Source organism: Diorhabda sublineata, chromosome 1, assembly GCF_026230105.1.
Source record: "Diorhabda sublineata isolate icDioSubl1.1 chromosome 1, icDioSubl1.1, whole genome shotgun sequence".
NCBI classification, from domain to species: domain Eukaryota; kingdom Metazoa; phylum Arthropoda; class Insecta; order Coleoptera; family Chrysomelidae; genus Diorhabda; species Diorhabda sublineata.
In genome coordinates, this window is record NC_079474.1 from 10,524,117 (window position 1) to 10,550,698 (window position 26,582).

The following is a 26,582-nucleotide window of genomic DNA, read 5'->3' on the forward strand; positions in this document are numbered from 1 at the left end:
CTTGGTATAGAAACTATATTAATGCTTCTAAATGTGCTTCAAAATATATTTTGATAAAGACTTGATAAAGGAAAGTCGAAACGTCAAATTTTATCGTCCAAAAATTATTAAAAAAACTAGTTTTAAAACAGAAGAGACCTAAAATCAAGAATATTTAGAAGCATTATTATATCAAAAGGTCTAAGAAATAAGAAATTAAAGAAAAGTATATCAATTGAACCATTTTTCTCTTCAATTTGATTGGAACCATCCCCAAGAGGATCTCTATGGAGATCTGTAATAGTGTATACGTTTTTCTTTTCGAAATAATGAATATTTTAGATTATAACATTGAGATGTAATAAAAACTTCATAATTACATATTTTCTTCCATGTTTGAAATATTTTAGAGCCGGTCCTGGAGGTGGCGCCTCGCTATTATACTATTTGGTATTCAAATTGTAATTAAATCATCGAAAACGTTGATATGTATCTATCCGCACATTCTCTAAGATGTAAGATGTATTGGGAAATTAATCATGAATTTCCTTCTAACAGTTTGGCAGCTTGTTTTCTTTGGGAAATTGATTTAAAGGGTCTCTATTACTAGACGTGTGGTTCAAGATGATACTATTGGTATAAATACTAATTTTATCACAACTAACATCAACTTTATTATTAGATTTCATCGGAATTGATGCTAGAGGACACCAGAAGTATCATAATTTGTTTGTAAATTTTAATCAAGTCTTAGGAAACGGCCGTGAGTGTGGCAACTAAACCAACAGGAGGTCTTGCATATTCTGTAATCTCCTATACAGTCCAAAGTGTTTGTATCCGTCAATTTGATATCATAAATTCGGAAAATTATTCGTTTAACAACATTTTTTCATTCCAATTTATTTCTTTACAATACAATAGTTTCAAAATACCAAAGGGCTTTTATTTTTCATTTTAGTCTTTCTTGGATTCATTATAAACAGTTCTATTGTTAGAAGGACTGATATGAATACGTCAAATTTAACATTGCAATTCTAAATTCTGACATTTTTTACGGTAAACGTACTCAGAACGTGTGTCTTACGAGTGCTCTTTGGGCAATGATGTCCTACGACTTTTGGTGAGGAAGCACCATCTGGAACCACTGTATTTTGCTGGTTTTCCGAATTCAATCTTGATCTCACTTCGCTGCAGGATGAATGTGAAGGTCGTGCAAGAAACATTAATAGTGTGCGTAAACTGATAATGCAAAATCGTGATATGAGATAACGTGAGATTGAGACCTACTTGAGCATTAATTTCACTCTCATACTTTCCATATTGCATGAGCATTTGGCTGTCAAAAAGATTTGCTCGCGTTGGATACGCGATGCTTCAAAAAAAGTCTATAAGATCGTGACAGGCGATGAATCATGGATCTATGCATATGAATCTCAAACTAAACAAGAATCGACTGTATGAGTGTTTCAAGATGAGCCAAATCCAACAAAAGTTGTCCACGCGCGAGATACCACGAAGCATATGGTCGCCTGTTTTTTCTAAATAACTGGGCATGTGGCCACATTTCCATTAGAGTAACGTAGATTGGTCAATTCTGAATGATATTCCAGCATTTGTTGACCAAAAATCAGGAAAACCAATGATAATGCGAGCTGTCACATACCAGTCCAAACAAAAACGGACAGCCGGGTCATCCTTGTTTGGCACCCAATGATTTCTTCTTATTTTCGCAGATCAAAAATAAATTACGAGGTGAAGGTTTTGGAGGGACCTACCTCAATCGAAATGGAAAAAATGCTTCGTCAATCGATAAAAACTTATGCAAAAGGATATTGATCTTGAATGAATGGAGAATTTCGTAAAACAAACCAAAACTAGATATTTATTTTTACTTACCTATCTCAAAACCCTCGTATAGTAAACTCTCCATTATTTTTTAAGATTTGGGAACAAGTTATACAAGTTATAAAGTTAAATATCAAAAATCGAAAGGTTTTAAAAAGCTTTTTTGTGTCTTTCTAGTACGTATGTAGGTCAGTACAGTCAGTATTTACGTCTACATTCCGTACTGTGTGATAGAACTCACGTTTCTTACTGTGAAAATCATGTAATGTTAAACTTGAAACACTTATTATGCTGTAGCAATACTTTACTCTCACGTTGCAGGCCCGGCTTAATAGAAGCCCCGGCAACACTTAATATCTAGCTCTGGGTAGTGGCACTTCTGCATTATTAAATACTATATCAAGCTACCGGTCTGTTGAGAATTCCTTGGCAGATTGCACTGCCTTATTCCAGAACCATGTCAGAAGAATAAGTAATTTAATATATGTACTCATATAAATATTACACCGGTGAGGTAACGTGGTAGATCATGGCTCTCTCCTTATTATAATTGGAGAGAAATGTATTTTTTTGTTAGATACACGTGGTAAACAATGGATGAACAAGGGAGTGGATGTAAAAGGAAGTTTTATATAATTTAATTAGGATAATGGATCTCGAAGGGACATCAAAACCGCGCTAACATACATTTTACATTTATTATGAGCTGAGAATTTGTACAAGTGGAAAATATAGTATGAATGTCTCGGGAAAATTTGCTACGAGTATTTATTTATAGGTAAAATGTATTGAACAATTGAAGACGGACGTAAATGACATGAAAAATTTGTATAATTGGGATGAAATAAATATAATTCAAATTAATAGGATTACGAGATTATGTTCAAATTTTATTTCAACATAGTAATTTAAATCTCTGTATCTCGGAAACAACCGGCCTAAAAACGTTGTCGATTTTTTTTCTATATAAATGAATCTTTCGAAAGAATTGACCCGAAAATATCAATTAGATATTTCAACTCCAACAGTTTTTAGAATTATTTTCTTAAATAAATGTTCATATTTTTTAAAATAGTAGTGTATCTCGGAAACGACTAGCTTCAGAAAGTTGTCGATTTTTTTTCTATATAATTGAATCTTTCAAAAGCATTGACCTGAAAAATGAACTCGACATTTCAACAGTTTTCACGACACTTCAAAATCAATGTTCCTATTTTTTTAGTATAGTAATGTATAACTCTGTATCTCGGAAACATCAACTTTTAGAACGTTGTCGATTTTTTTTCTATATAGATGAATCTTTCAAAACAACTTATTTGAAATATGATCTCGATATCACAACTACAACAGTTTTTATTATTTTCTTAAATAAATGTTCATATTTTTCAAAATAGTAATGTATGACTTTGTATCTCGGAAACGACTAGCTTCAGAAAGTTGTCGTTTTTTTTCTATATAATTGAATATTTCAAAAGAATTGACCTGAAAAATAAACTCGACATTTCAACAGTTTTCACGACATTTCAAAATCAATTTTCCTATTTTTTTAGTATAGTAATGTATAACTATGTATCTCGGAAACGACAAGTTTTAAAACGTTGTCGATTTTTTTTTATATAAAAGAATCTTCCAAAACAACGGATCTGAAATATTATTTCGATATCATAACTACAACAGTTTTTATTATTTTTTTAAATGAATGTTCATATTTTTTAATATAGTAATGTATAACTGTGTATCTCGGAAACGACCAGCTTCAGAACGTTGTCGATTTTTTTCTATATAAACGAATTTTTTCAAAATTATTGACCTGAAATATCAACTCGACATTTCAACAGTTTTCACGACTTTTCAAAATGAATGTTACTATTTTTTTAGTATAGTAATGTATAACTCTGTATCTCGGAAACGGCAAGTTTTAAAACGTTGCCGATTTTTTTCTACACAAATGAATCGTTCAAAACAATTGACCCGAAATATAAACTCGATATTTCAACTTCAACAGTATTTACGATTATTTAAAATAAATGTTCCTATATTTTTTGTATAGAAATGTATAACTCTGTATCTCGGAAATGGCTAGCTTTAGAACGTTGTCGATTGTTTTCTATATAAATGAATCTTTCAAAATGAGTGACTAAAAATATGAGCTCAGTATTACAATATCTACAATTTTTATGATTGTTTTTAACAAAAACTCTTATTTTCTTAGTATAGTAATGTATAACTCTGAATCTCGGAAACGACTAGCTTCAGAACATTGTCTATTTTTTTCCAATATAACTGAATCTTTCAAAAGAATTGACCTGAAAAATGAACTCGACATTTCAACAGTTTTCACGACTTTTCAAAATCAATGTTCCTAGTTTGTTTGTATTGAAATGTATAACTCTGTATCTCGGAAACAACAAGCTTTGGAACGTTGTCGATTTTTTTCTATAAAAACAAATTCTTTCAAAATAATTGACTTGAAATATCAACTCGATATTTCAACTCCAACAGTTTCTAGAATTATTTAAAATAAATGTTCCTATATTTTTTGTATTGAAATGTATAACTCCGTATCTCGGAAACGACGATCTTCAGAATGTTGTCGTTTTTTTTTTCTATATAATTGAATATTTCAAAAGAATTGACCTGAAAAATAAACTCGACATTTCAACAGTTCTCACGACTTTTCAAAATCAATGTTCCTAGTTTGTTTGTATTGAAATGTATAACTCTTTATCTCGGAAACGACAAGCTTCAAAACGTTGTCTATTTTTTTCTATCCAAATGAATCTTTCAAAAAATTGAACCCAAAATATGAACTCGATATTTCAACTTCAACCGTTTTTAGAATTATTTAAAATAAATGTTCCTATATTTTTTGTATTGAAATGTATAACTCTGTATCTCGGAAACAACAAGCTTTGGAACGTTGTCGATTTTTTTCTATATAAACGAATTCTTTCAAAATAATTGACCTGAAAAATCAACTCGACATTTCAACAGTTCACACGACTTTTCAAAATCAATGTTCCTATTTTTTTGTATAGTCATGTATAACTCTGTATCTCGGAAACATCAACTTTTAGAACGTTGTCGATTTTTTTTCTATATAGATGAATCTTTCAAAACAACTTATTTGAAATATGATCTCGATATCACAACTACAACAGTTTTTATTATTTTCTTAAATAAATGTTCATATTTTTCAAAATAGTAATGTATGACTTTGTATCTCGGAAACGACTAGCTTCAGAAAGTTGTCGTTTTTTTTCTATATAATTGAATATTTCAAAAGAATTGACCTGAAAAATAAACTCGACATTTCAACAGTTTTCACGACATTTCAAAATCAATTTTCCTATTTTTTTAGTATAGTAATGTATAACTATGTATCTCGGAAACGACAAGTTTTAAAACGTTGTCGATTTTTTTTTATATAAAAGAATCTTCCAAAACAACGGATCTGAAGTATTATTTCGATATCATAACTACAACAGTTTTTATTATTTTTTTAAATGAATGTTCATATTTTTTAATATAGTAATGTATAACTGTGTATCTCGGAAACGACCAGCTTCAGAACGTTGTCGATTTTTTTCTATATAAACGAATTTTTTCAAAATTATTGACCTGAAATATTAACTCGACATTTCAACAGTTCTCACGACTTTTCAAAATCAATGTTCCTATTTTTTTTTGTATAGTCATGTATAACTCTGTATCTCGGAAACATCAACTTTTAGAACGTTGTCGATTTTTTTCTATACAAATGAATCTTTCAAAAAATTGACCCCAAAATATGAACTCGATATTTCAACGTCAACCGTTTTTAGAATTATTTAAAATAAATGTTCCTATATTTTTTTTATTGAAATGTATAACTCTGTATCTCGGAAACAACAAGCTTTGGAACGTTGTCGATTTTTTTCTATATAAACGAATTCTTTCAAAATAATTGACCTGAAATATCAACTCGATATTTCAACTCCAACAGTTTCTAGAATTTTTTAAAATAAATATTCCTATTTTTTTGTATAGAACTCTGTATCTCGGAAACGACTAGCTTCAGAACGTTGTCGATTTTTTTCTATATAAACGAATTTTTTCAAAATTATTGACCTGAAATATCAACTCGACATTTCAACAGTTCTCACGACTTTTCAAAATCAATGTTCCTATTTTTTTTTGTATAGTCATGTATAACTCTGTATCTCGGAAACATCAACTTTTAGAACGTTGTCGATTTTTTTTCTATATAGATGAATCTTTCAAAACAACTTATTTGAAATATGATCTCGATATCACAACTACAACAGTTTTTATTATTTTCTTAAATAAATGTTCATATTTTTCAAAATAGTAATGTATGACTTTGTATCTCGGAAACGACTAGCTTCAGAAAGTTGTCGTTTTTTTTCTATATAATTGAATATTTCAAAAGAATTGACCTGAAAAATAAACTCGACATTTCAACAGTTTTCACGACATTTCAAAATCAATTTTCCTATTTTTTTAGTATAGTAATGTATAACTATGTATCTCGGAAACGACAAGTTTTAAAACGTTGTCGATTTTTTTTATATAAAAGAATCTTCCAAAACAACGGATCTGAAATATTATTTCGATATCATAACTACAACAGTTTTTATTATTTTTTTAAATGAATGTTCATATTTTTTAATATAGTAATGTATAACTGTGTATCTCGGAAACGACCAGCTTCAGAACGTTGTCGATTTTTTTCTATATAAACGAATTTTTTCAAAATTATTGACCTGAAATATCAACTCGACATTTCAACAGTTCTCACGACTTTTCAAAATCAATGTTCCTATTTTTTTTTGTATAGTCATGTATAACTCTGTATCTCGGAAACATCAACTTTTAGAACGTTGTCGATTTTTTTCTATACAAATGAATCTTTCAAAAAATTGACCCCAAAATATGAACTCGATATTTCAACGTCAACCGTTTTTAGAATTATTTAAAATAAATGTTCCTATATTTTTTTTATTGAAATGTATAACTCTGTATCTCGGAAACAACAAGCTTTGGAACGTTGTCGATTTTTTTCTATATAAACGAATTCTTTCAAAATAATTGACCTGAAATATCAACTCGATATTTCAACTCCAACAGTTTCTAGAATTTTTTAAAATAAATATTCCTATTTTTTTGTATAGAACTCTGTATCTCGGAAACGACTAGCTTCAGAACGTTGTCGTTTTTTTTTTCTATATAATTGAATATTTCAAAAGAATTGACCTGAAAAATAAACTCGACATTTCAACAGTTTTCACGACTTTTCAAAAACAATGTTCCTATTTTTTTTTGTATAGAAATGTATAACTCTGTATTTCGGAAATGGCTAGCTAAGGAACGTTTCGATTTTTTTCTATATAAATAAATCTTTCAAAGTTCCTATTTTGTTAGTATAGTAATTTAAAACTGTGTATCTCAGAAACAGCCTAGCTTTAGAACATTATCGAATTTTTTCTATATAGTCGTAAATGAATTTTTCAAAAAAATTGACCTGAAACATCAATTCGTTTGTCCAACTTCAACAGTTTTTAGAATTTTGTAAAATATATGTCCTTTTTTTAATAGAAATGTATAACTCTGTATCTCGTAAACACTAAGCTTAAAACCATTGTCGATTTTTTTTATATAAAAGAATCTTCCAAAACAACGAATCTGAAATATGATCTCGATATTACTACTACAACAGTTTTTATCAATTTTTTCAAACAAAAGTTCCTATTTTCTTAGTATAGTGATGAATATCAAAAACAATTTGTATACTCCATTTTTTTAATCAATTAACAGTCATACACGATTTATATAACATTTATTACATCACATAGGAGTTTATTTATTACAAAAAATCAATTACAGGTGAATACTTCTACTCTATAAGGAACCATTCGAGCTCCTGATTTTGTTTTTTTAAAAAGGGTAGATAATGTACAGACTGTGTAGCTAGTAGTATAGAACGTACCATTAAACATGAATCTCGTTTCATCTTAATCTTGTTACATAATGGAGACATTGCGACCTTTTCAAAAAGAAATTCTCCACACCTTCAATGTACACTGTTAAAATCATACAAAAAATATTCTCAATATTTAAAAAATATTCTTATTGTCAATAATAAACATTCGAAAAATTTAAAATAATATAATGATTAAGCTTTACCATAAATAAAGTAAAAAAAATAATGATTTCTATGATCCTAAACCTGATAAACATTCTAAATTGTTATACTGTATAGAGTAATAATTTTAAGTCTGAATTTTTTATTGTGTACGTTGTCTGTAAGTTGAAACAATATTGACCATAACAACGACTCGTGAAGCATTCTTTTGAAAGGGGACGATAGAGGTCAAGAAGATAATAACTCGGTTTCTCTGGGGCGCAATTCATTTTCGGTCAAGCACAGAAGATGACAGAAAACGGTATTGCTAATAAGTTATGTGCTTGTTGCGTCCCGTAAAACTTTAGAAACCTGTCTGTAATAATCAGTCGAAAAAAATAAATAAATAAAACCAGGTCAAAGTTACTTTATAACCTTAACTTATAGCTTGATTTGCTTTATAACGTAGCTTTAAAATAAAAAATATCGGCATTCATTAATCTACATATCAATTACGTTTGTGACATTAAATTCAACACCCTTTGGAAACTCGTTGTTCTTTGGAAGCGCTAGCCTCATCGTTATTTATGTATAAATACTTCTTTTTCGGTAATAAATGTTTCTGTCTTCGTTTTATTCCCTCAAAACATCAATTTGATTATTTGGTATCCAGAATTTCTCGACGTTATATTCGAAAGTTGCGGAAACGTTTTAGTAGCAGCTGCGAATAACGAGACATTTTATCCGAATAAATCAAACACGGAAACATTCATTTGTCTACAGCCTTTTTGTGAAATTGAAAATAAGGAAAATTACACAAAATGAGTTTCTCACATCACAGATTTGATGGTAAAATTATTCAAACTTTTAATCAGAACATAATATTAATTATAAAAATCTTTTTAATTTAAAGCATATTGTTAATTATTATTCAGCATTGAAAAATGTGGAGGTGTATAAAAACTTTCATTATATAGTATGATTAACTTTTTAATGAGGAAGTATATCAGCCTACTCCTCAATAGATGGCGCTAGATAATTGGAAACGAATAAAATATTCAAGAATTCGAAATATTAGTCTAAATTCCATAATAGACACGAAAAACTGTATTTGAAATACTTGGAAATGATTTATCTTCATCTTTTTAATCCCATAATTTAATATACTAAAATTTTATGCAAAATATTTCGTTGTATGTCTTCCACTCATAAGATGGCGAAAACAATATTAAAGAATTAATATGTTTAGAAATCAAAATAAAAGCCATCCAAAATTGAATTACAAATACAAGAATATGACTTTTGTGGGCAATAAAATAGGTACTTTAAGTTGCTGTTTTTCTTGAATTTTTATTTCTATCGATCCCATTTTTCTTCATCGTGACGTAAAATTTAGAATCACGTAAAAGCAGGAAATTATCCAATATTATTCAGTAATTTAGCTTTTACGCAAGAGGTGGCGAAAATAATTAATGACTTCAAAAATTATACAAGCAATGAAAGCAAATCATAAAAAAATGATTTTTGGAATTAGAAAAATACTAGAGTTGACCTAATTTATTTTGAAACACTGTTTTTCTGGATTTTTCATTCCTGTTGATCTCATAATCTTTCTATCTCCACGTAAAAGTTGTAGCTACGTCTAACATAGTAATAGAGCTTTTACTCAATAGGTGGCAAAAGTAAAATAAATTATTTAACTCTATATATAACTCTAAAACGTTAATAATGCCTTTAACAAATATATTTAAATCAGTTTTTCCACTACTCAATGACGTTTCTCTTGAAATTAATCAAATTTATTATCATTTATTCATAATGTAACGTTCCGCCCTCTTTCCGTAGCTGCTTTAACTATATCAATCTTCTACATAGATCTCGGAATCCAATACAAGTAATTTGGCGGCTGTATAGAAGATGGCGCATTAATAACAATGTAAATTAATTTCTAAAACTTTCTTAAACTCAATAATATGATATTTATTTGAATTCATTTATGAAAACAGACTTTGGGGAGTGAAATACATAATTAAACTACATCATTTTTATTGCAGGTTATTTAGAAATTATTATCACGTAGTTTTAACTTTTTTTCAGAAGATGGCGACGGTGATAGGATCATATACATTTGTTTTAGTTTAAAAAACTATAAATTTAAGGTTTGTCTGTAAAATTTTATTTTCTTGTTAATTATCATAAGAAAGAACTTTTTTCCTTAGAATTTACATTATTCTGTCCTCATTAACTAAAATTCTGTTTTCCGTGTATAATAAAAGAAATTATTACGAAATGCACACAATTGAACCAGCTGTTGATAATGGAAGGATTTATATCCATGATTTCGAGACGTGCCACTTTCCTAATCTACTGTACAGGTGTATATTCAAATTAATAATGATTATAAAGTGGCGTGCATCTTAAGGGTTGGAATATTGTAGTTAAAAAATATGAATCATAAGATTTTGTTTCAAATTGTTCAATTATAATATTGGGCTTAGTCATAGTTTGGTGAAATGGATCATCAATGAGTTATTAACAGTATAGATAATAATTTGTGATGTTGATTTAGATGTTTACTTAACTAAAAAAATTATTCTAAATTGAAATACTGCAAAAGGTCTTCGAATTTAAAGACACGATCCTTATAACATTTATTGGTATAAAATATCACCACTACGCCAAAGGATTTAATTCTACAGCTGTTGTTGTAGCAATGGATATGAAATCGACTTTATTAGAAAAGTTTTCCTATGAAAGGACTAACTAAGAAACATAATAAAAGATATAAGGATACATTTACTTTGTAGACTGTAGCAATAAAAATTTTAAAGTATACAATTAGAAAATGGAGTCGTCTTCGAATTATTCTATTCTTTTTCTTTAATTTTTTGGAAGTTTTCTAATTAAATAATTCCGTTTTCGATCTTATTATTTACAAAAAATAATATTCCGTTGAAAACAATCCTCGTTGTTACCACATTTAACGATAACTAAACAGTAAATGACATCATGCTGTGATACAAACATTAATATTACAATTTCTTACGAAATCATCTAAATTTATCGTGTTATTATTGATAATTATGTATTTTGTACACATATTTTATGAATGAATCAAAACCTTTGTCTTAATTACAGTTTGTCCATCATTGGTCTGCGCAATAAATAATTAAATTACGTGTTTATAATACACATGTATTCTTAAATAGTTCATCATGTTATTAAAATCGTTAATATCATTATTTCATTATCGATAGAAACTTTGTAAACAGTAACAGGCCAATCAAAAATATTTTAATTTTTAAATGGTAGTTTTGACAGTTCAAAAACCTCTTTTGTTACTATAAAATGTGTTCTTATACAATTAATATTAAAAAAAAAACAAAAAAAAAACGTTATCAATATAAACCTCAACCCTGACCAGAAACCAACAGCTACAATTAATTGTAATGCCGTTTACAACTCTTATAAACGTGACATCATTTTCATCATGTGCTATAACCTTGCTAAAATTTCCAGGACAGTAATCAAGATATTTTCTTATAAAAACTAAATTTTTATTAACATATACTGAGAAAATTTTTCGTCTGCTTGTTGAACCTCGAACTAATTTTTAAGAAAAATTTTAATATTTCAATGTTAAATATATTGTCAAGAAGTACTTGTTCGATATGCAAACTCTTTTCTTTCTCTATCATATAAAATAAGTGTCTTCCCTGCAGATTGGAAACTTATCGCAACTCATATCAAAAAAAGGAAAGAAGACGGTGCCCAAAAACTACCGTCCGATTGTTTTAATCCTAGCGATTGCCAAGGTCATGGAGAAAGTCGTTAACCAGCAAATCTCGAGATATCTTGAGTTTGTTAACATCATGAGCTACCATCAATACAGCTTTCGGAATCTCCTATCTCGTGACACCAACTCATAAACTGAAGGAATAGAGAAATATGGAGAATCCAGAGCAATCGCACTGGATAAATAAAAGGATTTTGACTTAGTTTGGCATGCCAACCTTCCAAATAATTGGATTTGTCTTCGTCACTTATCGACTGTCTCAGTAGATTTCTTAAAGACCAATCCATCCAGGTCGCTATCGATGGACACACCTCAGACAGGTTTGAGGTCGTTCCTCAGGGTTGCGCATGGTCACCAATACCGATCTTGAAAACATTCTAAAGTGCGGTGGAAGCAATTTAATTGAGTTTAATGCAGCAACGATCAAGACTGTTGTTTTTATAAAGAAAGCTGGCACTGTAGCTCAGGATTTGGTTCTGTCTGGACATAAAATATCACCGTCATCGCAAATTCGTTTGTTGGGTGTTGAGATTGGGCAATATGTACTGGTGTAGACACGTGGCTGAATTAGTTAAGGCGGCTTCAAAAATCGGAGCCATCTTCAAGGCCAATAAAGCTGTATACTCCACAACATCTTTTAGATTCTAGCCTAGATTCACCCATCTTTGAAAAATCTATCTCTCCTCTATGCTCCTAGGCATACTTAAGGATGCTCGACAGAGGAGAGCGATTCGTCTCATAGGCGACCTAGAATTGACCAGAAACTTGGACAACTTAGAGCATAGAAGAAATGTCGCTAATCCGGCATATGATCTTCCGATCTGTTCAACATAATTCCAGCTACAGCAGTATCTGGCAGAAGGGGCTCACGAACAATATCCGCAAGCATATCCACACGGCAGCCACCACTCAAACTGCTCAATTATAATATGGTCTACCATCTTGTACTTGCTGTTTTTCAAAAAGAACTTGTTCCATTTAGATAGTGATAGATAGTGAAGACATTATCAACATAACATTGAGTTGTCACAATGCTTCTAATTCATTCAGTATCTCAGTGATAGCTTCGCGAACAGAGGTCCATAGTTAGATGAAACACTAATCGTGGATGGTAAAAAAAAATATGGTGTAGTCATTTTAATAGATTGCCTTGAGTGTACAACTTAATCAGTTAGACTTCTGTTCTTCAGAAAAAATAAATCAGTTCCTATTCTTAATATGGTTATAATGTGCTGATACGTTCCTGTCTTAAACAACAGAATTTGAATGGAGGGTGTCGTCTGTACCTATGAAGTCATCGCGTGTTAAAAAGTGAGGAGAGAGAGAGAGAAAGAGAGTGGAGTGACTGGAAGGTTGGATGTAATCAATAATAGTAGCAAGTCGTGGAGCCGACGAGATCAGTCGAAAGAAAGTGTATTTAACATACTTATAAAAAGTGTAACGCTAGTACAACAACCGGCTATTTAAAATTCAAAATATCACAAAATGGCTATTAGTAGATTGTCTATAATCAAATTTTTGGAATTGGTGAGTTTTTACATACGTTAAAAATTCGATTATTAATTGATTTTAATTATATTGTTATATTATCTTAATCAACCATGTCTTAAGATGAATATTTCACAAATTAGTTTATAATAAACAATACAGGGTGTCATATCTTGTTACTACGTTTTATAGTTTCATTTTTCTACTTTTATATTAGCTTTACAAGAGCATTCCTAATTTACATAATTTAATAATAATTCTAACATTAATATAATTTTATTAACTAAATTCGGTATACGTTTGTTTATAAAAAGAAATGAACTAATTTATATGATTCTTTCGACTGTAGTTAATATAAACAGTAGGCAGCCATTTCATCTAAAAATAAAACTTTACATCATGTTTGTAGAATTGAGTATAAACAATTTAATGCCAATTAAAAAAATAGTACTAGAAACATCACATTTAAAGATGTTAATGTTGGTAAATTATTTCGAGTATAATAAATCAAATGCTACCAGTTTGTTTGATAATATTGATATGAGAATCTTAATTTTAGATGTTAAAATCTGTAAATACTAATAACACCTAGTAGATATTTAGTATATTACTATAATAGCTTCTTACTATTTATTTCATTCCCGTGTATAATTCAAAAGTGGCAACAATGGAAGTAGTACGCTTGTGTCTCTTTGAATCGGGTCACAAAAAAGAACAGGAAATAAATAATGATATTATTCAAATTAACTTATTTGTAAATCTATTAACACCCACGATGTGCGTTTATTACCTCGAACAGAAATAGAAATGAAGTAACCTTTGTTACGATCATTATTTCATTAGCAAGAATCTTTTTCGCGTTCTGAATTGTTTATTATTATCTATAATTTAAATTTTGTTAATATTATTGACGTAATCGAGTTAGGATGTGTCAATAGATGATAATAAATTTATTATAACTATGATTTAATAAAAAAAAAACGCCTTTAAATGAATCATCAGTTTCTAGTATTTGTTTCCAATTATTATCACAAGAATTTAGAACAAAATGATACTGAATAGTTAATTGGTTTTGACTTAGAGATAAATGTTCATTTTTAAATATTTAGTCTAAGGTACAGAAAAAGAATTTTAGTTTATCATGAATATTATTTTAATGATGATCTAAAAATACAGTCAAGGTTAAATTTAAATCATGACCTGCAGGTAACTAGAACAAGGTTGATTTATGGTTGCCTAACCTACAGAAAACATCTTAATTGTAGACCCAAATAAAATTAATTTTTTAGTACCTATTTTATTTTATTTATTATATTTATCAGTTACTATATTTGAATTTGTTAAAAAAAATGTTTGACAACTTGAATTTGTATCTAAGTTGATAAAATAATAACCAGAGGTTTTTTAATTAATGATATTTAAATATAAAAAAAATGATATGTTATGAAAATAGTATGACTTGTATAAATATTTGATTTATCGTTAGAAATGTGTTTTTTAGGCTATCGCCGTTGCTTGTATAGGTCTTCATTATAAAAGTCGAACAAATGACTTGGATACAGATACATTATCAGCAGTTGCGTTTGGAGGTTATGTAATAATTTTGATAGGAGGATTTGCTGGTAAATATTTTTCATTTATGAATATTTCCAATTGTTAAATGTCCGACGTTGTCACTTTCACAATTAAATCTGTAACACCTATTATTTATTTTTAAAGGTTATTTAATGAGTACTCCCTTCAACAAAAGAATCGATATATTCTTTTCCTTGGTTGGTTGCGCTATTTTCGTAGCAGCGGGAGCTTTGAACATCAAAATCTACGACGACTACGGCAAATCCGAATGGAGAGACTACGGTCTTTCTAAAGCTTCTCTGGCCATCATTAATGGGGCTCTATTCTTACTTGATTCCCTCCTAACATGGAGAGGAGACTTTTAAAGACAATATTTGCTGATATAATTTCAAAATATTTTTATAACAATTTTACAGTACGGTTCATATTTATTGAATTTATAACAAATGAATGAAAATTTATGAAGTTATTTGAAATTATCTTTATTAACGTCCATTTTGTTAACAAATATAATTTCCATGTACTCCGTATTATTAAAATCGCAATTTTCTATTAATAAGAATGATTTCAATTCATTTTACATTGTTTATATTGAATATTCATTATTATGATATTACCTGTTTATTTTTAATTACAACGTTTATCAATTTTATAGTGTTAATTTTTCTGTTATTAGGAGTAAGAATTAATTTTTTTTATTTCAATCAATGTTATTAAGCTTTTATTGTGGTCCAACAAAAAATTCATCTACTCTCGTATACCTTTATTATTGGATATGAATTTGAAAATACCATAACCTCAAATTCCTTTTCTATGCATTTTCCATATATGTAATACTCCTATATGGATAGTTGGTATAGGACCCTACGTTACTGCGCATGCTTCATGCGTGTAAAAGATGCGCAGAACTAACTGAAGCGCTCGGAGGAGAGAACGATACATAATTTGTTTCACTTAGTCGGAATATCTTCCACTTTTAGGAACTATCCATATAGAAGTATTACATAAATATGGCATTTTCTTATATCGACGTTTTGTGCCTGAAAAAATGTTTTAATGCTTCAAGTGTTGTAGCACTACTGACATAAATATATTTTTTTGTCAAACAAAATTATTTTTATAACAAATATTTTTTTACTGATATAAATTTTATACTTATATATATATTTTTTTGATACTTTGTTATAGTTTTTAATTATATATATACTCAAGAGATGTTGCAAAAAATAATATATTGATGTGCTTCAACTTGTTGAATAGAGATTTGTATATAAACGTGTTTCATTTCTTAAAATTATAGGAATCTTCCAAGAAAGACATTAAATAGAGATTGCGACATTGCCAAATGTAGTTTTCCCAGGTTAGGTAAATTTGATATACAAAAATAAAGATTGCGATGTTGTTGAATGTAATTCGTTTCCTAATCTAGGGGAATTTGATAATTTACGATACAAATCGCGGATATTTACGTAGTTTTTTCCACATGTATGCGATGACATTGTGTAAAATAGAAATTACAGTGTTGCTAAACGTATATTTTTCTCTCAGACTTTATTAAAATTGAAAATTTGGTAAACATGAAAATGGAGATGTTTTCTAATATACTTTTTATCCAATATTTCGTTAACATTCAGGACATTTTATACCGAAAAGGACAAGAACAGTTGCGGTATTGCCAAGATAATAATTTTTTGGTTCTACTCAATTTTTTGTCAAACTTTACCGCCATGTTTACTAAAATTGTTGCCAAATGTAGTTTTTCTCTAGTTTTAGTGAAATTTCATGATTTTTTACAAAAAGAGTAAAGATAAAGACGTTATGTAACGTAATTTTCTTCAAATCTGGCAAATTTCGACGTATTTAACAGAAAAGTAGAAATGACAGTGTTGCTGAATATAAATTTTTATCCTAGATCTAACGAAAATCAATAATTTAGTTAAAATAAAGATTTATATTGTCAAATATACTTATTATCCAATATTTAGTTATCTTTGAGGAACTTTATACAGAAACGCATAGTTGCGGTGCTGCCAAGCGTAATTTTTTCCTGAATTTCGTCAAATTTGAAGGTTGATTGTACAAAAACATATTGAGATGTTGCCGAACATAGTTTTCCTCAACCTTTTACCACTTTTTAACGTCATGTTCACTAAATCTGTTGTCAAACGTAATTTTTCTCTAGTTCTAGTAAAATATCTTTTTTTTTACAAAGAAACTAAAAAAAAAAATAAAGATTAAGACGTTGCTTAACGTAATTTTCTTCTAATCTGGGAAATTTCGACGTGTTACTAAAATATTAGTTATTTTTGAGGAGATTTTATACAGCAACCTACAGTTGCGGCATTGCCAAATGTAATGTCTTCACGAGTTCCATGAAATATGATGCTTCGTTGCACAGAAACATATTGAGATGCTGCTAAATATACTTTAACTAATCCTTTGTCAACTTTAACATCACGTTTATTAAAATTGTTGCCAAATTTAGTTTCTCTATAGTTTGAAATTTCATGATTTTTTATAAAAAACGTAAAGATTAGAACGTTGCCTAACGTAATTTTCCTCAAATCGAGGAAATTTTGACGTGTTACAATGAACAATGTTGCTAAATGTAAAATTTTTATCCCAGATCTTACGAATATTGAAATTTGGTGAACATAAAAATTAATGTTGTCAAATATTTTTTTTTAATATACCGTCAACTTTGAGGACTTTTATACATAAACCTACAGTTGCCGCATTGCCAAATTTAATTTTCCTTCCATTCTAGTGAAATTTCTTGATTGCCATAAAACATCTACATGACAGAAAATAATTGAACTTTTATTATTTCATTAAAAAGTATCATATATTGAAAAATATAAATAAATTAAATAAAGTTACATATTGTATCATAATATAAATATCGCTGTTATCAAACATATTTTTTTATGTGTTTAATACCATGAACTTTCACATTGTAGTGTTGCCAGATATGTTTCAACACCTAGGCGTTAGGTAATTTGATCAAAATCAACTTCTACTTATACATTATTTAACTAATTATGTCTTGTTCTATCCACATCAGAATAAATTCTTCTCTCTGGATTTTTCTTGAGGCCTCTAACTTTAACATCAGTAGACACTTTAACGGGATAAGCTGGTTCTCTAGGTCTATCGTCTTCATATCTAGGTTCGTCATATCTTCTATAATCGACATACCGATCTTGATATGGATATCTATCTTCGTATCTATCTCTATAAATGTATCTATCAAAGGGAGGTCTATAGTCATCATTTCTGGAATTTCTAGATATATCTGGCAACGTAGCGTAGTAGATTATTCTTCTTTTACGGTTAGGATTATAATCTGGAGAAAGATTTCTCGTATAATCCGGGTAGTTTTGTCTGTAATTATCCCTTGGAACGTTTGGCGGTCGATCATATGGACGTTCTCTAAAATAAAACATAAGAGATTTATTAAGAATGCAGTGTTGCTAGTTATTTTTTCCAGATATCTATAACGAAAAATCCGGTTATTGTCAGATGTAGTACTTATTCCTAAAAACTATGAATTTAAATCAGATATTGAAAAATGTATACTAAAAACCGGAGATCACGGTCTGGCCAGCTGCGTTTCTTCCCCCAGAACTAAAAAAAGCTTGAAAAGGATAGTAAATAAAAATGTATTACCTTGGTACGTAATTTCGAGCAAATCTTGGTTGATAATAATCCATTTCAGCCGATAAATCAGTGGGAGAATATCTATTCAACGATCTAGATCTAGATTGTCTATCGAATTTATATTCTAAAGGATCTTTTTGTTCTATACCGTTCGTAACGAAATGTACTCTTGGTGCTCTTAAAGTATCTGAAGAAAATTGAACACTGTCGTCGTAAGCAGTTTCTTCGCGTTGAACAGGGAAAGGTTGTTTCACCCATTGATCTTTTGTAACCCCACGGGTTTCTCTAGTGTTATCTTTGATTTTATCTAAATCGTCTACGGGTTTTTCGTAATGTCCTATACTACCTTGAGGATTGGCTTGAATGAATTTCCCACTGTTTGGTATACTAAAAATAGATGAGAAATTGCTAAATGAACAAATAATATTGTAATATTAGTGAAACTTACTTAGAAAAAACTTTTTTCTGATCATTTTCTTTTGATGAACGCTTAAATCTTATATAATCATTAATTTTTTCACTTATTGTAGTAGATGGCAATGTAGTAGATTCATTTGATGATTCGGTAATATTTTCTATATCGATTTCTAGTAATTCTAATGGTTTTCCTAAAGATTCAATCACTTTTATGGTATCTTCAGAATTTCTTTTAGATCTTGATTTCGCATCAGGAGTTGTTATGTCTTTGAAATCTTCTCCGATGTCATGATAATCTTTTCGTTCGTTTTTTAAGAGAGATAAAAACCTAGCGGCTCTAGGCATCAATTCTACGTCAATTTCATCATTTTTATGATCTTGGTGTTCGTAATTTTCTATGGGGATATCTTCTATATGAAATATTTGAGAATGAACCGACAAATTCCAGATCGATGCACATAATAATAATCTAAAGATCATTATTATTTATATCACTAGAACAAATAAAATATACCGTAAATGCAATACGAGTTTGATGAACTTTTGCTAATAGGTAAATGATTAGTTTTTAATGGTGTCAATTTGTTGCTATAACAAAAGGTTTGGTTGTAGAGAGGCGTTGCAAGGTTGACTGACTCTTATTCTAAAACAATCCGTGATTGCGGAAATATATCAAAGAACAGGATGGACAAGAAGCAATGACAATTGTTTAACGCTGCATGCCTTTTTATTTCACTCGCAGTTGTGTCGAAATATCACAAAACTATTTATTAATTACCAGTTAATTTTAGATGAATTTTATACTCGAATTGATAGTTTATGGGAAAAGTTTTTATCATTAATATTGCAAACAAAATTGTAAATATTGTTTGTTGTTGTGAAATGTAGGTGGAAGGAAAATTTAAAAAAAATGTTCATCTAAAATGGAATTTATGGACGCAATGAATGAGAAATTAGAATTTGGAATTTTATCTACCACCAAAGTAGCTCATTTAGCATACCCATGTAATGAGAAAAATAATTATGTACTTTTTTTACACATACTTTTACTACTCTATATAAAACTTTGATGATAATTTTAGCATTTTTTATGTTTTTTATATAAAAATTATAATCAACTATACTTCGTGTCATAAAACACTATACTTTAGAATAAATATTGATCAATATAGGGGATACAAAGTATTATTCAACAGATGATTTTTAAAAAGTAACGTCTTTCGTCTGTAATATCAAAGATACAACAACCTTGGTGTAAAGAGTGAAAAATAATAATCAATTTTTATCGATTCCTCGTTTTCCCCCTTATATTGCGTTTTTTTGTTGAAATTTGAACGTTTATTTAAGACAAATATGCACAATAGTATTATTCTAATTATTGCCCATCTGAAGCTATGACATTTTCGCATCTTTCTGACAATTTGTAGATTCCATCCCAAAAGAACTGCGACGGCTTGGCAGGCAGGAATGAATCAAGCCAATTTTTGATATATTGCTCTGATATGAACCGTTTTCCAGTGAGGGCGTTCTGCATCGACCGGAACAAATGGTAGTCAGAAGGAGCAAGGTCTGAGCTATGAGGCGGGTGAGGTAAATCTTCCCATCCACTGTTTTCCAAATAGTTCTTAACTGCCTCGTATCTGGTCGCATATTCCGGGCGTTTTTCGGCTACTGCTCTCTTCAAACAAATTAATTGTGCTCGGTACCGTTCTCCATTGATGGGTTCACCCGGATTTAGCAGCTCATAGTATAGCTGATCCCACCAAATAGAGAGCTTTACCTTCGCGCCATGGATATTCGGCTTTGCCGTTGAATTGGCTGATTGGCAGGATTTCACATATGATTTTTTGCACTTGTGGTTGTCATAATGGATCCATTTTTCATGACCAGTAACAATCCGATGTAAAGATGACTTCCTTCTGTGGCGTTCCAGCAACATTTCGGATATGCAAAACCGCCTTTCGACATTTCTCCGCTTGAGTTGATGTGGAACCCGATTTCCTTGCTTTTTAATATATCCAGCTGCTTTTAAACGTTTTGAAATGGCTGCTTGAGTGACACCCAAATATTCTGCGAGCTCTTGTCTTTGGGAACAAGCTTTATCGAGTAATGTTTCATCAAGTTTTTCATCTTCAAACTTTTTTGGCTGCCCAGGACGTTCATCGTCTTCCAAGCCAAAATCACCACTTTTAAATCGTGCCAACCACTTTAGGCACGTTCGCTCAGCTAGAGCATGTTCACCATAAACTTCCACCAAAATACGATGACTTTCGGCAGCATTTTTCTCCATATTAAAGTAATGAAGAAGAACTCTCAGCAAAAGCACAAAGTTCGACATATTTGAGTGAGAAAAAATTATTGCTGTTAATGCTTTAAATAAATGACATATACTGAAAAGACGTACAAAAACAGTAGCTTTCCAACGCAGTTTCGGAATATTGAAACTATGTAATATAATACGAGTTACGCCATCTCTTATCAAACCGCGCGAATTAAGTTATAGATTTACAATGAAAATCGAGATATAAGCAGTAGAAAATTTAAATTTATAGCTCTGGTATGTAAAATATTGAAACATATATATAAATCGGAAAATGTGAATATTTTCTCATCTTACATACGAAGTTTACTAATTAAATTTTGAGATATATAAATGAAAACAAATATTTAAAATTGGATATGGCTTTATTGTTTTTCAAAATATTTTTCCTTGAAATTAAGACAACAAAACATGCGATTTGTATGCATCAACCGCTTCTTCAGACGTAGAGAAATTTCTTCACAATTTATTTTTGATCTACGAAGAAATCAAACAAGGATCTTATAGTCGATGATCCACCAATTCGATGGTCTGAATGTACAAACTGATGTGTGAGAGCTCGTATTGTCGTGGTGGAGAATGGTTCGTCTTCTGCGATTGGTTTCTCAGATGTTTTCCAACACTTCCGGAAAACAAATGCTGGTGTATCCTTCAGAATTGACCGTTTTACGTTGCTCTAATGAAACGATGGCGACATGTCCAGTTATTCCTAAAATACAGGCGGCCATTTGTATCAAAGTGTTTAGGGCGCCAACAACTTTTTTTGGATTTGGGTCGCCTTGAAAGTCGATTGTTGTTTAGTTTTGGGTTCATTTGCATATATTCTTGATTCGTCCTTTGTTATGATCTCATCGACGTCTTTTGAGGCACCGCGATTGAAATTTTCAGCATTTCTTTGCACCAATTGAGACGAACTTTTTTTTGAGCGATTGTCAAATTATACGGTTTCCAACGTGACCGAATCGTTTTGACAGCCAAATCTTCATGAAAAACTAAATGTATGTGAGTGAAACTAATGCCCAAGTATGCCTTAATCTCATTGTTTGTCACATGACGATCAGTTTACCCACAGCATCGATGATTTCTACCACAACAGCCGATTTTGGATGAACTCCAAGAAATTCATCCTGTAGTTAAGTGCAAACATTATTAAATTCGAAAAACGAGCGAAATACGATGGTACAAGATAGTGCTTCATCACCAAAAGTCGAAGCGAGTTGATCGGCACACTGCTGTTGGTTTAATCCACGTAAAAGTCAGAGAAAATCATCGCACGAATATGTTTGTGATTTATTTCTATTTTTTGACCAAGATTAATGTTTCAAGTCTCTGTAAACATCTCAAATATGGCACTCATATGACAATACGTTTTGAGTACGTTCACCATTAAAAATATCAAACTTTTTTATTGCAATGTCAGATTTGATCTATTGTTATCTCAGTATTGCCATATCTCAAAACTTAATTAGCAACCCACGTATTAATTGCTAATAATTTGGAAATTGGAAAAATTACATTTTTTTCAAACCTTACAATTTTGTTTGATATCTTTTCCATTAATATTTAGAGAAGTCTAAAAAGTGATAATATTTGTTCACAAATTTATTTTTCACAATTTTTTTGTCGGTATATTTTGTACTAATCATTTCCCCTCTCAACATTTTCAAAATATTTCTAAAAATTTTACTTTAGTGTTCTTTTTAAATATTAAACACCAAATAGAATTTTTTATAAAATTTAAAAGTGATCAACCAAAAAAATTCAAAACGACTATTTTATAAAAAAATTCTATTTATAAAAGCTCAAAAAGATATTAAAGTATCCCCGAAGAAAAAAAATGTTTCAATTTAAATAAAACTGAATGTTTTTTTTTACGTTTTAGGAGGAGCATTTCATGACATACAGTATGTATATAAACATACTGTTTTTAGATAATAAACAATTTAAAAACAAATTTGGGACGATGCACAGAAAATAATTAATTCTATATTAAATACTACTGAAAATTAAAATACCTTATTTTTAGAACACACTGTATTTAAAATCGAATACTAAATAAACATACCACTGAGTTCACTGTTTAGATGTTGCGATTTAAGTGCAATGAAACATTTGAGTTTCTAAATAAAGCCCGAAACAAAAGATTCATGCGCTTGCTCAATAACGGGACTATTTGTTTTAAACAAAACTCATACCATTTATAACATATACAGAGTGTTTTTTATGTAATTTCCAATGTATCAGAAGTAATCAGAAGTAAAACAATAACAATCTCTGTTCTATTTCAAATTCTATAAAAAATCGGAAAGTTAGTATTTTTTTTTAAATTAGAATTATGCCAAGTTTAATATAATTTTTTTTACATGGAAACAGCTGTCTTTTAATTTATATTTGAGGCTATAATTTTTTTCTTAAGTTGTAAATATCTCTTTTCATTTATTCTGTTTCTGATGCTTGAAACATTTCAAATTAGTTGAAAATTATTCGGTTGATGTGGGAAAATAAAACAAATTATTAAAACAATGTCATTTATATCACATGATGTGGAAATATGTACATTATTAAAATAAAAACGCACTATCACGTATTTACGTAATTTTTAAGTTACTTTAGAAGTTTATATTGAAAAGATATCAGTTAATTACATTCATTTACAAAAGATATTCAGTTTCTCAAAGATTTAAACTAATAATGCGAAGCTTCAGCTAGACAGTAATCGTGAAACTGATTTTGAGGTTAGGTTAGAAAAAATTATAAAAAAATACAGTCAACCTTAATGTTATACTTAAAGGGAAAAAGAAAAGTGATTAAAAATTTACAAGGACCGACATCAACCTATAGGGATTTTTGACTTTAGATAACGAAAATTCAATTTACCAGAAATCTTATTCTTGGAAAGTGTTTTGATTCTTCTAAAATAATTATTATTATTCTCAATTATAGTAGAAGAATCGAAAAAAAAAAAATAAGTCATTACAAATCAGTCAAGGGAATATATAATCACGTATAGTCGTACAATATTATTTTGATGTTAATTTTATCACTTTTTTTGTCAAAATATCATTTAATATAACTGTATTTTCTAGTGTGACGAACTAGGCATCTGTCAGGTGTCTAATTAAAATATATATTGGCCTCCACCTCGGTTGCTATTTGGTCAGCTCTGCTTTAGTGGAATCAATTAGGTAATCTAAGAAAACAATTGATCTAGTTAAAATGGCTGTCGTAGGGCAAACAATCGCTTCTTTCGTACACACTGGTGTTAGCTTTTGTTATTTTAATGAAGGGAGAGTTATTTTATATTGATTTTTTGTTTTATGGTGTGAAGGGGATTTTTAAAATCAGCTGAAACTGAGTATTGTTGCAATTTTTCTAGTCAGTCTGCAAGTAGGTTTCCAAGAAACTGACAAATTGTACGATTGTATTTATTTTGTGCTCAAATGACGGGAATAACATAACTTTCTACTGTTGCATTCTAGAACAAACTTAAAGCTTTTAGTGGAGTTTACTCCTTTCCATTAGATGAAAAGAGCTTTAAACAGAATTCTCCTCATTTTCCGCTAGTTTCCAATATAATTGCTTTTTAGACTGTATTCACTGCTTATCTACACTAAGGACAACACTGCATAATAAAAAAAACTAATCTACGTTTTCAAGAGGAAATTTTGTACAAGCAACAACTCATTAAGAAGCTATTTCACAATGACACTAGAAATGATAAAGGAATCCAACAAATAACTTCATAAACTACACAGAAACTTACGGCAAAAGCATTTGTTTACCACACGGTGGCCATTTTGATATGGACATCAGCTGATGTTGACAATTCGTTCTATTGCTCAATTGATTCGATAGTTTGACAGATATAATCGACAAGCAGCCATGTGGTATTTCTTCTTTTTTATGATAGTGTGGTCCACAATACAAACTTAAAAAGTAACTTTTCTATCATATGGTCATGTTGCTTCAACTATAGGTATAAACTGTGCAGGTTGAATTCTTCTTTTTTGTATGTATATATAAACAAATAATATTTATACGATGTTGCCCAAAAGTTTCGGCAATAACACGTTGGGGAATGTATCTAACAAATTATCTATATTTATAGTGAAATAAATGTTTTTGAGCAACATGTATTCGTACATTATAATCGAATTTACAATGTTCTTTCATAATTGAAGTGCACTCTTTATTTTTAGTATTTTTACACGACTCATTTTGAACATCTAAATATAGAAAATGTCAAAAATTTGCTAATTTGCAAATATTTTCTATTCTATTCAGATTTTCAGAAATAACCTCTAATCAATCTAAGAATAATAAAAACGGTTGATTTTATTCATTAAGGCTCTTGGAATTGAACAAGGTTGATTTCGATGGCATCTTCAGTTTTTTCGCACAGTCCCACAAGATATGAGTTTATATGTATATATAAAAAATGGTAATTAAAAATCGATAACTGTCCATTATTACTTCTTCCTACATATTTACAAGAAAAAAATTGATATTAATGAAAAAAATCATGAAACTGTGCTAAAAAAAGCTTCCACTCTCAATCGTCGTCTCTGCAACAGTATCTACAACATCGTCTGCACGCGCAGAAACAAAAACAACAAAACAAAATTAACACTGATACTGTAGCGACCCCTACGTATATCCAATTGATTTCAGGGGTGTTTTCTTTGACGCACAATTCGGCCGCTTCATCACTATAAGCTGTACCTGAAATCATTTCCAACACATAGAACTTCGAGCGGAAAATTTCTAGTAACAAAAATTGTTTTCGTTTTTTCAATATTAAATATCTCACCTTTATAATCTGTTACGTTGGGACAATTGACGACTCCGTTGCATACCAGTCTGGCCGGTATACAAAGTCCTTGTTCACCGGGACAAGCGAATTCGCAACCGTCTCCCAAGGGATCTTCTGGATTACCGCCTTCTGTCAAGCGGCTAGACATTAAAGACGACCCGTCAACGTTTCGAGGTAAATGAAACATCTCCGTCCACGCAATTTTGAATGCCGCCCTCGTTGGAGACGTCCTTCCTGAAATTCGAAGTATTACAAAAAATTGATAGAAAAAATTACGTTTATACGTATATCGTCATTTTAAGTCATCTAAAATGGGTGGTTTAGTTCTGTAAACAATACTTTCAACATATTCCTACGAAAATATGTCTAATGGTGTCAGATCAGGAGATAGTGCTGGCCATTCTAACGCACCTCGCTTCCTTATCTTCTGATTAGGAAACTTGTGGGTTTGCTGGATCAGGATATAAGTTTATCGAACTTCGGTCTTCATCAAAATATTTTGATAAAGACGTCGAGATGTCAAGTTTCTAGCTGTTATTTTAAACTGATTTTTTTATGGAAAAAA

The 26,582-nt window shown here is 30.0% G+C and overlaps 3 protein-coding genes across 3 annotated transcripts in view; 1 reads left to right on the top strand and 2 right to left on the bottom strand.

Annotated features, from left to right (window-relative positions):
• Positions 1-13,037: 13,037 nt before the first annotated feature.
• On the top strand, positions 13,038-16,082 carry LOC130452018 (protein snakeskin-like). The gene is made up of 3 exons (XM_056791378.1): positions 13,038-13,271; positions 14,734-14,854; positions 14,952-16,082. Exons 1-3 carry the CDS (start codon positions 13,230-13,232, stop codon positions 15,170-15,172), a joined length of 384 nt encoding a protein of 127 aa, XP_056647356.1. The 5' UTR covers positions 13,038-13,229; the 3' UTR covers positions 15,173-16,082.
• A 1,532-nt stretch (positions 16,083-17,614) lies between these two features.
• Positions 17,615-23,306, bottom strand: LOC130445012 (uncharacterized). Its single transcript, XM_056780476.1, has 4 exons — positions 23,220-23,306; positions 18,916-19,378; positions 18,477-18,854; positions 17,615-18,239 (listed from the first exon to the last, which is right to left on the bottom strand). Exons 2-4 carry the CDS (start codon positions 19,362-19,364, stop codon positions 17,843-17,845), a joined length of 1,224 nt encoding a protein of 407 aa, XP_056636454.1. The 5' UTR covers positions 19,365-19,378; positions 23,220-23,306; the 3' UTR covers positions 17,615-17,842.
• Positions 23,307-23,718: 412 nt separating this feature from the next.
• The window catches only part of LOC130442792 (uncharacterized), a 214,989-nt gene continuing 212,125 nt past the window's right edge, over positions 23,719-26,582 (bottom strand). The window contains exons 11-12 of the mRNA XM_056777151.1: positions 26,015-26,251; positions 23,719-25,926 (exon numbers count right to left, since the gene is read on the bottom strand). Coding sequence (XP_056633129.1) covers positions 25,757-25,926; positions 26,015-26,251 — 407 coding nt within the window. The 3' untranslated portion in view covers positions 23,719-25,756. The remainder of the gene's footprint in view (positions 25,927-26,014; positions 26,252-26,582) is intronic.

What these genes read in the sequence shown, in the direction of transcription:
- LOC130452018 (XM_056791378.1), top strand. Translation starts at nt 13,230, where the DNA reads ATGGCTATTAGTAGATTGTCTATAATCAAATTTTTGGAATTG. An exon ending in TAATCAAATTTTTGGAATTG is followed by an intron (nt 13,272 to 14,733) that starts GTGAGTTTTTAC and finishes TGTGTTTTTTAG; the next exon opens with GCTATCGCCGTTGCTTGTAT. An exon ending in TTTGATAGGAGGATTTGCTG is followed by an intron (nt 14,855 to 14,951) that starts GTAAATATTTTT and finishes TTATTTTTAAAG; the next exon opens with GTTATTTAATGAGTACTCCC.
- LOC130445012 (XM_056780476.1), bottom strand. Translation starts at nt 19,364, where the DNA reads ATGATCTTTAGATTATTATTATGTGCATCGATCTGGAATTTGTCGGTT. An exon ending in CAGAAAAAAGTTTTTTCTAA is followed by an intron (nt 18,855 to 18,915) that starts GTAAGTTTCACT and finishes ATCTATTTTTAG; the next exon opens with TATACCAAACAGTGGGAAAT. An exon ending in GCTCGAAATTACGTACCAAG is followed by an intron (nt 18,240 to 18,476) that starts GTAATACATTTT and finishes GTTTTATTTTAG; the next exon opens with AGAACGTCCATATGATCGAC.